This window comes from Plecotus auritus (genome assembly GCF_963455305.1).
Source record: "Plecotus auritus genome assembly, chromosome: 2".
In the NCBI taxonomy this organism is placed as follows: Eukaryota; Metazoa; Chordata; class Mammalia; order Chiroptera; family Vespertilionidae; genus Plecotus; species Plecotus auritus.
Window position 1 is genome coordinate 9041719 of NC_137771.1, and position 10396 is coordinate 9052114.

General features: G+C 54.6%; 1 protein-coding gene across 1 annotated transcript; it reads left to right on the forward strand.

Annotated features, from left to right (window-relative positions):
• Positions 1-361: 361 nt before the first annotated feature.
• Positions 362-8983, forward strand: CELA2A (chymotrypsin like elastase 2A; the record flags this gene model as incomplete). Its single annotated transcript, XM_080657085.1, has 8 exons — positions 362-404; positions 906-994; positions 1999-2096; positions 3393-3521; positions 5459-5595; positions 7523-7668; positions 8663-8815; positions 8876-8983. The coding sequence occupies exons 1-8, from the start codon at positions 365-367 to the stop codon at positions 8981-8983; spliced, it is 900 nt and encodes a 299-aa protein (XP_080513211.1). The 5' UTR covers positions 362-364.
• Between the last annotated feature and the right edge of the window lie 1413 nt (positions 8984-10396).

Sequence of the window (10396 nt, forward strand, 5' to 3'; positions counted from 1 at the left end):
GGCAGTACCAGCCCCAGGGAGGACCACTGCCCAGAATGCTTTTCGTTCGGCATGCCAGCTTTGTCTTTGAGAACTCAACTCCAAGGACCAACAACCCATCTTTTTCTTCTTCCCCAGCACATAACACAATCTCTTGAAGGCAGGTTGAACCCATATTTCCATATCCACCTCTGGCATCTTTTTTCAAAGTATTTTCAGGGTGACCGACAGGAGAAAATGGAAAAACAATATTTGAACACAGGCCCTGTTTTCCACTGGGCTTTGAGAAAATCCCCACCTTGTGCACCCTTCATCTATCTCTGGCCGATAAGACCGCTCATAAAGCCAGGGCCCCAGCCACGTCCAGGATTCCTACGGACACACCATGATCAGGGCCCTGCTGCTGTCTGCACTGGTGGCTGGAGGTAAGCCCTGTCACCCAGAGGCACTTTTCCTGGTGGGATTGGAGCCGGGACTCCCTGCCCACACTGGGCTCGGTCCTCTGGTTGTAAGAAAGCTGGACTGAGCCCTAACTGGTTTGGCTCAGTGGATAGAGCGTCGGCCTGCGGACTCAAGGGTCCCAGGTTCGATTCCGGTCAAGGGCATGTACCTTGGGTGCGGGCACATCCCCAGTGGGAGGTGTGCAGGAGGCAGCTGATCGATGTTTCTCTCTCATCGATGTTTCTAACTCTCTATCCCTCTCCCTTCCTCTCTGTAAAAAAAAATCAATAAAAAATATATGTATATTTAAAAAAAAAAAAAGAGCTGGACTGACATTCCAAAGACATGCAGCCAAGGGCAGGACTCGATGCCCTCTCGGGATCCCTCTAGAACAGGATTTTCTCTTTGGAGTTGGGGAAAGCAAGTGTAGGTGAGATTATTTGGGTCACTGCTTCCTGGACTCACAATCCTTTCTCTTTTCACAGCTCTCAGTTGTGGGCTCCCCACTTACCTGCCCCATCTGCCCAGGGTGGTTGGCGGTGAAGATGTGAGGCCCAACAGCTGGCCCTGGCAGGTGAGTCGCCCGCACTCCACTCTTCCCTCCCTACCCCCACCACCTCACACCACCCCTGTGCCCTCCACCATGGGGTCTGTTGCACTGGCAACAATGAGAAAATTCACCAATAGAATACATTTCTGTGGCCTTGGTCAACCTTGGAGGGTAGAGGAAGGGGTACCTTCTCCAGCGGCAATAAGGAGCCGCCCCATCCAACTACCCGTACATATGTGTGTCCATAAGTGCATGTAGTGTGGGGACATGAGTGTGCACATATGCGTGTGCAGGGTGGTCATAGAGGTTTCCTGGAGAGGATAACCTTTTTTTAAAATATATTTTTATTGATTTCAGAAATGAAGGGAGAGGGAGAGAGAGATAGAAACATCAATGATGAAAGAGAATCACTGATCGGCTGCCTTCTGCATGTCCCCCACTGGGGATCGAGCCCACAACCCGAGCATGTGACCTTGACTGGAATTGAACCCAGGACCCTCCAGTCTGGAGGCCAGTGGTTCTATCCATGGAGCCAAACCAGCTAGGACTGAAGAGGATAACCTTGACCACACACCTGTAGGAAGTGAAGGAGAAAACTATGCTAATACTGGGGAGAAGAATATTCCAGGCAGGAGGAACAGCAAGTGCAAAGGCCCTGGGGCAGAGTGGGCTCGGTGTATTTCTCCATGCCCCGGAGGTCGGTGTGGCTGGAGCAGAGGGGAGTGGGAGCCGATGAGGTGAGGGCGGTCATGTAGAGCTTTGTAGGCCTTTGTACAGATCTGGATTTTACACTGGAGGGTCTGGGCAAAGAAGAAACATGGATCTTTTATGTTAATTTTATTTTTTAATGTTGCATTAAAATGTGATGATCCTGATTCCTGAGTTTCTTGGTGCCCCTTACACTTCGCACCTGAGATGAGTGCCTGGCTCACCTGGCCCTAGCCCTGCTCTCAGGGGTGGGTGGTGGGACGCTGACAAGCAGGAGGCCCAGTTCTTTCGTCTACCAGAACGCCCATGCTTCTCCCCAGGTCTCCCTGCAGTTCAGCTACAATGGCCAGTGGCGCCACACCTGCGGAGGGACCCTGGTGGCCCAAAACTGGGTCCTGACAGCTGCCCACTGCATCAGGTAAGTGCTGTTCCCAGACACCCAGCGGCTCACCCCGCCAGCCAGCATTCATCTCCGAGAGTTCAGCCCCAATGCCCGGAACCTCCCTATATAAAGGAGCCTTGCAAATATCCACTTGCCTGGCCAAGAAACTAGAGGCCTGGTGCACGAAATTTGTGCACGGGAGAGGGGGTGTCCCTCAGCCCAGCCTGCACCCTCTCCAATCTGGGACCCCTCGAGGGATGTCCGACTGCCCGTTTAGGCCTGATCCCAGTAGGATCGGGCCTAAACGGGCAGTCGGACATCCCTCTTCACAATCCAGGACTGCTAGCTCCCAACTGCTCGCCTGCCTGCCTTCCTGATTACCCCTAACCGCTTCTGCCTGCCAGCCTGATCACTCCCTAACCACTCCCCTGCCAGCCTGATTGATGCCTAACTGCTCCCCTGCCAGCCTGTTTGCCCCTAACTGCCCTCCCCTGCAGGCCTGGTCACCCCTAACTGCCCTCCCCTGCAGGCTTGATCACCCTCAACTGCCCTCCCTTGCAGGCCTGGTCCCTCCCAACTGCCCTCCCCTGCTGGCCATCTTGTGGCAGCCATCTTGTGTCCACATGGGGGCAGGATCTTTGACCACATGGGGCAGCCAACTTGTGTGTTGGAGTGATGGTCAATTTGCATATTATTCTTTTATTAGATAGGATAGAGGCCTAGTGCATGGGTGGGGGCCAGCTCGTTTACCCTGAAGGGTGTCCCAGATCAGGGTGGGGATTCCCTTGGGGCTTGGAGCAGCCTGGGCAAGGGGCCTGTGGTGGTTTGCAGGCTGGCCACGCCCCCCAGCCACCCAAATGGAGGCCCTGGTATCTGGGATTTATTTACCTTCTATAATTGAAACTTTGTAGCCTTGAGTGGAGGCCAAGGCAGGCTAGAGCGGGCAGAAATCTTGGCTTCCTCCATCGCCGGGGGCAACTCAAGCCTCCTGCTCTCTCCATGGCCGCAGCCATCTTGGTTGGGTTAATTTGCATACTTGCTCCTGATTGGCTGGTGGCCGTGGCTTGTGGGTGTGGCAGAGGTATGGTCAATTTGCATATTGCTCTTTTATTAGATAGGATAGTCATTATGTTATACTATAACTAACCAATTGCCCCAGGGAAGAAAAATTCCCAAGTGCCAACTAGTGGCATCCTTTGGCCCATCCCAGCGTTATCCAAAGCCAGGCTTCTGGAGACCGTGCACTGGGGTGTCCCTGCCCATGGGGGGAGGGGGTGGGGGAGGACCAGACAGCCAGGAGCTAACCCTCTTTGCTCACCTCCCTTCTCCCAGCTCCTCCAGGACCTACCGCGTGGTGGTGGGCCGCCACAACCTCTCCGTGGACGAGCGTGGCTCTCTGGCTGTCAAGGTCTCCAAGATCGTGGTGCACAAGGACTGGAACTCCAGCCAGCTCTCCAAAGGGTACCTCCTGTCTGGGCACACTTGGGGGCGGGGGCAGCAGGGGTACAGACAGGAGGGTGTCTCCCAGAAGGCACCCCCTCCTTTGCTCCTTCTGTAGGGAGGGGGGGAAAGCTCTGACCTTTATATGACCTTTAGAAGTAGAGCCAGCCCCAAAGATGACTGGGATGAGGGTGTGAACTGGGGGGAGGGAGAGGCCAAGACTGTCAGGGCCCCCTGGGTCTCCTGCCAGTGAAGCCGGCCGATACCCTGTCCACCCCGGCACTCACTGACAAGGTATTGATTCCATGCCAATCCCTGGGGACACAGGGATGGGTCTACAGACTCCATGACTGTTCAGTGGAGTAGGACACAGTGTCTCCTGCCTTCCCCCACCCTATACCCCTTCTTACTAGGCCTTTTACGTTTTCAAAGAGACCCTGAGAGCCTGCAGGGACAGCCTGGGGGTAACGGAGACAGGCAGGTGACAAGTGTCTCTGAGCTCTCCAAGGCCCACAGTCATCATCCCCCCTTTCCTCTCAGGTGATCAGATGCCGTCCTATGCCCACCCCAAGCCTTTACTGACACCCCCCCCCCATGTACCACGCCGTGCTGGACACTGGACTCTGGGTGCAGACGCACAGAGGCACAGGCCGCCGTGCCAGGTCACAGGGAGCTCAGGGCGTGCGTGTGGCCGTGGGCCAGTGCAGGCTGGTGGTTAGGAATTGAGCTTCTGGAGCCCGGTGGCTCAGTAGGAATGATGACTGCGTGACCCCTCCTGGGTTCCTCAGCTTTTCTGTGCCTCGGTTTCCTCTTCGCTAAAAGGCGGAGAGTAACAGGGCCTGCCTCTAGGGTTGTTGTGAGGATTAAATGAGATGCTGTATGTAAAGCACTTAGAAAGCGGCCTGGGAGGAGGGTGGCCCAGACATCCTGGGGAAGGTGAGGAGGAGGAAGTGAGGAAGGAAAAGGTCCCCTGCAGAATCAACCACTCGCTCCCGCCCGTTCCTGCTCTCAAGGGGCAGGCCCAGCGGAGGCGCATACTTTGCTGCTTTAGGGATTAGCTGCATCATGTACAAAGCTTCCTCCCTCGCCCTTGGGGGTCGGTGCCCCTGCTGGCTGGGACTGGTGTCCAGATCCTCCACACGTGGCCTCTCCGTGTGGCCTGGCTTCTTCGTGGTGGAGGCCGGGTTCCAAGCACACGGTCCCGGAGGACCAGATGGAAGTTGTATCTCTTCTCACGTCCTAGTCTCAGATGTCACCTGGTGTCACTTCCTCCACATGACAGGCCCCGGGCCCACTCTCAATCCAGGGGGCAGAAGCCCAGACCCCACCTCCTGAGGGCCAGAGTGTCTACATCACCTCGTAGCAAGTGCCTATGGGATGGCAGAGCCCATTGCAGCCATCGTGGAAAAGGCACCTGCTCATCACTAACGGTTTCCTAGACAAGCGCGTGAGAATAGGGACGAACCTGGGGCAGACGCCAGGTGGGAGGGAGAGCGCAGAGTAAGGGCAGAAGGCCTTTGCATCGGAGCATCTCCTGCCGTTTGCTCACTGAGCACAGGAAGTAGAAGGGCAGGACAGATATCACCAAGCAATTGGGACATGTGTCCTCGCTGATGCTGGGCAGAAGCTCGGGATCCTTGTCAACACAGCCCAGCAGGCAGCCATGACTAAGCCAACCGAGTGGACATTGCAAGACAAAACCTCCTGCCCTCCCTGTTCTAGAGAATCCCCGAAAGGCTCTCAGGGGTACAGGGCTCCAAGCTCCACCAGAGACAAAATACCACCTGGGGTTTAAAGGCAGCTGCTCCCCAGTCCCTCGCAGCCCTGGCAGAAGGAAGGCGCACCATCAGGCTGGCCAGGGAGGGGGCTCAATGGTTCCAGCGGGGGCCAGACCAGAAATGAAAGTAGGACAGGCACAGTCAGCCCTCTCTTTACGCTCTCTCTCTTCTCCGACCCAGGAACGACATCGCCCTGCTCAAACTGGCCAGCTCTGTCCCCCTGAGTGACAAGATCCAGTTGGGCTGCCTCCCTCCTGCCGGCAAAGTTCTTCCCAACAACTACACCTGCTACGTCACAGGCTGGGGAAGGCTACAGAGTAAGTGGGGGGCTGGGAGGCCCAAGCGTTGGGAGGGAGGGAAGGAGGCAGTGTCACCCTTGTCCAACCAGGGGCTCTCTCTACACTCTCATCCCAGGGTCTCTGGGAGAAATGCTGGCTGCCTTGGAGGGGCAGGATAGCACAGACTGATAAGCAGTCAGGCTGCCTGGGTTCGAATCCCAGCTCCTCCACTTGCTAGCTCTGTGACCTTGGGTACATGACTTAGCCTCTCCATACCACGGTTTCCTCATCTGTAAAATGGGAATAATAACAGCACCCACATCACAGGGACTTGGGAACACAGGGACTGAAGGAGGGAATCCATGGGAAGCAGAGGACAGTGCTTGGCACATAGTAGGTGCTGTGTGATAGTTGTCACTGTCACTATGACAGAATGAGGGTACTAGTGACCACATGACGTCTGGCTAAGAAGTTTCTGTGTGGCCCAAGGCCGGAGTCCAGAACAGCATCCACTCTGTGACCTCAGGCTTCACAAATGTCCCTGGACCCTCATTACACCCTCCTCTCCACACATCAGACTTACCCGTCCACGTGCCACCTGACTTCACTGCTCAGACCTGGCTTCGTGTGAGTCTCCTTTTGACATGAACTCCAAGGTCAGGACCCCAATGATGGTAGGCCCCAAGACACAGAGGGCCTGCCTGTGTCTCGTCATGTTACCAGAGGGCTGGAAAGCTCGTGCAGGTGTGGTCCCTTTCATAATGACGTAAACCCATTAGTATAAGTGAGGTGTTTTTCCAGAGGTACATCAACACACATGCACTCAAATAGATTACTGCCGCCCTCTGGACGGGCGTATGTGCAAAATCAAGGACACGTGGAAACTCAGCAGAAGTGAGAAGCAGGGGAGGCGTCACAAGCACGGCCTCTTGTTCATTTACCCAGAAAGCACCGGGGCAGAATGCAAGAGCCAAGGTCCACATGCTTGGCTCTCAGTCCCAGCTCGGTGGGTGAGTTCTGTAACCCTGGGCAAGTCACTTGGCAGCCTCAGTTTCCCCATCTGGCAAAACGGAAATACAATTGGCAAGATTAAAAGAGATGACAAAAGAGAGATGACAGTGCTTTATACATTGTAAAACATTATACATGTTAATGATTTATTCAAGTGGTCTTGGGCAAGCTGCTTAACTTCTCCCAGCTTCAAGATCTCGTCTGTCATACAGGAAAATACATTTACTGTGAGGGTTAGCATGTTTTGAAAAGCCTAATAAAGCACAGGTGTAGAATTATAATACTACTAATCCTTGCCATAAGTAGCACTGATAATAGTAATGGAGGTGATGGTGACAGTATCATTAGGGGCCATTAGGAAAGTTCTACCTTAACCACATTAGAATATTTTTCCCAACTGGGGCTCGAAATGCCAGGAGGTTCACTGTTATATTTAAAGTAAGTGATAGAAGCCCATGAAAATAGCCAGTCTCAACCAAGGGCAGAGACACAGCCAGGCTTCAGGAACAAGATAGAATCAGGGGCTGGAAGACTAAAAAACTCCAGAAACCCTCTCTCAGAATGTCTTTCTTGGTAGATCCACTTCATTCTTCTCTCCCTAGAAGAAAATGGCAGCCACTGCCAACAGCTCCCAGGTTTACAACCTCTCTGCCTGGGATTGCTGAGTTCTAATCCCAAATTCCCAGGGAAGGAGCTCATTGGCTGAGGTTGAGTCAGCTGTTCACCCCTGAACCAATCATCAGTGGCCAGAACACTAACCAATCAACTGTGAGGACACAGGATAAACAAACATGGCCGCCCCCCTTGCAACCATGGATAGATGGGAAGTCAAAGTGACCAGAAAAAAGGGCTGGGCAGAAACCCAGCAGGCGCCTACTACTTCCTTAATTCTCTGGAGTCCCTTTGTCCCTCTAACGCCTTCTCTCTCGCCTTCTCTCTTCTCTTGTCTCATCAGCCAATGGGGCTACTCCTGACATCCTGCAGCAGGGAAAGCTGCTGGTTGTGGACTATGCCACATGCTCCCGCCCTGACTGGTGGGGCAGCTCCGTGAAGACCAACATGATCTGTGCTGGGGGTGACGGCATAATCTCCAGCTGCAACGTGAGTCCAGAAAATTGGGTGCTGCTCCTCCACAATGAAATGGGGCCGGGGGTGGGGAGAGGCTCTCGGGGGTCCTAAAATCTGTCCCCTGCCTGCTAGCAGAAGCACTGGAAACAGCTCCAGACACTTCAGTCCCTGACCTTTGTCCTTGTCATCTCCAGAAAAGATGTTTGAAATGTTCCTTGTCGTATCTGCCCCCTCCCTGCCTCCCACTGCTGGGAAGTCCTTCCTTGGGTCTCACTGGGGTCTCTCATCACCATCATCTCTTTTATTCTCTCCTCTGTGTCGGAAGGGAGCCAAGGGGTGTATGCTCTGGGTTAGGGCCTTTCTAAGGTGACTTCGGGTTTATCTGTTGAATTAATTGCACTCATGGCCCAGTGTGTCCCCTTATGGTAGCTGCCCCCGAGCCTTCCCGAAGACAGTGTCCTAACCGAAAGGAATTGCTATGGGGTGGCCCTTGTATCAGAGTGAGGGCAGAGCAAGGAGCCTCACACATCCTGACAATCACACCGTGTTCTGCACGCTGCCCCCACGCAGACCAGCCCCCGGCCAGGTCCCTCATCCTGGGTGGAGATGGCCGGTGGTGGCTGAGCGCCCGCCGTTCTAACTGTGGGTGGCAGTCTCTGCTCCTTCACTTACTGCCTGTACGGCCTCAGGCAAGTCACAACCTCCGGGGGCCTCAGCATTTCCTGACAGTGAAATGGGAATACTAACACTTACCACACAGGTTTCGGTGAGGATCCGTGAGATAAGGAAGTAGGAAGCGCTTGGCTCAGGTCCAGGCACCCAGAAAGGATAAAAGTTTGTTCTTGTTGGTATTGTGGGGCCACCTTGAGCTGTGACCACAGGGGCTGGCCGGGGACCACGGCGACTTGTGGCGGAACAATATCAACATACTGCAAGCATGGGACCCGGGTCTCCAGGGGCAGCCCCTCCCGCTCCCAGCACCCGCCCAGGCGGCCAGGCCCTCCTGACAGAGCCCCACCTTCCCCAGGGAGACTCCGGAGGACCCCTGAACTGCCAGAAGGCCAACGGCCAGTGGGAGGTGCACGGCGTGGTCAGCTTCGGGTCCTCCCTCGGCTGCAACTACTACCACAAGCCCTCCGTCTTCACCCGCGTCTCCAACTACATTGACTGGATCCATTCGGTAAGAACCGGCTGCACCTCGGGCCCCATGAGCCTGCCCTTCTGACCTGGCTCCATCTAGGGTTTGAGAACCCCCTCCTTCCTCCTGAGAGCCAGGCCGGAGCCCCTAGAGGAGGCTGCAGACCTGGGTAACCCCTGTGCGGCCCCCTATGGGCCCCACAATTTCTGAGTGCATGAAGTGAAGTGAAAATGCACATAGAGATGGAAAATGAAGGACAGTCCTCGGGTACTCAGAGTGGGTTCCTTGGGATTAGTGGGGTGTTCTGTGTTTGCTTATCTGCGTGTAAGCCCAGACCCCACCTTCCAATGCTATCAGCGTGTTTATCTGCAAAGGCTAAAGCCTGATAGGCTGAGACCCGCCACAGTCGTCATCATTGGGAACTACTCCCCCAAAGGGTCCCCTAGCTACATGCATCGGCAAGTGCAGACGGTAGGTGCCTACCATCTCGCTCTGCTGGGACTGGAGGCTTCCTGGGACACGGGACTTTACATTTTAGAGGGGAACAGGCCAGACAAATGGGACTCTGTCTCCTGGCAGCTCAAAACCAGTGCCTCATAAGCTTCCACACCAGCTCAATCCCTATTTTAACGAAGAACATGCATCTGTAATAATAAAAGCGTAATATGCTAATTAGACCGGACGTCTTTCCCGATGGCCTTCTGGACAAAGCAGGGGCTGCGAGGGAAGCCCGGGTCCCGGTTGCCAGAGGGAAGCCAGTGCCGGCAGCTGGGGGAAGGAAGGCCTACTCTTGCACGAATGTCGTGCTTCGGGCCTCTAGTCTATCATAATGACCATAAAAATTAGTCTTTAAAAGACTGGCACCAGTCTTGGGAGAAGCGGGGGTTACACTCAGCAGCAGGTCTAAGCAGCCCCAAAGGGAAGAGTCATCACAAGAAAGGCGGACCTGCCTGGTTTGCTCAGTGCTTAAAGCGTCAGCCCTCGGACTGAAGGGTCTGGAGTTGGATTCTGGTCAAGGGCACATTCCTCCGTTTCAGGTTCAATCCCCGGCGCTGGTCGGGGCGCGTGCAGGAAGCAACCAATCGATGTGTTTCTCTCACATCTACGTTTCTCTTTCTCTCTCTTCCCCCTCCCCTCAATTCTCTCTAAAATCAATGGGGGGAAAATCCTTGGGTGAGGATTACAAAACAAAAAAAGAAAGGTGGGCCTGGGGAATGTCGGGGCATGGGAGGAGGGGGCATTGTGCCTAGTGATGGCTGCTGGGGAGGAAGAGGACACTCTATGTTGACTAGGGGCACTTTACCCACCTTCGGGCATCCCCCCCGCCCCGCCTCAGTTTGCTCTTCCGTGAAATGGGACTTGAACGAGGCCAGGACTCCTCCATGGGTTGAGAAGCCAGAGCAAGTGGGAGCCGGGTGTTTGTGGCCAAGCCCCACAGAAGGGGAAACTGGCATCTGATTTCATTATTTTAATTTTCAAAAACTATCCCACTGACTCCAAGTGACACTGTTATAAAACCAAATGCGAAACCGCAGCCATGAGCATGTGGTCACAGGGGGAAACTACGCCGTCAGACGGGCCCTGTCAAAATAAGCAGGTGGCTGCCTCCACGTTTCCCATCCA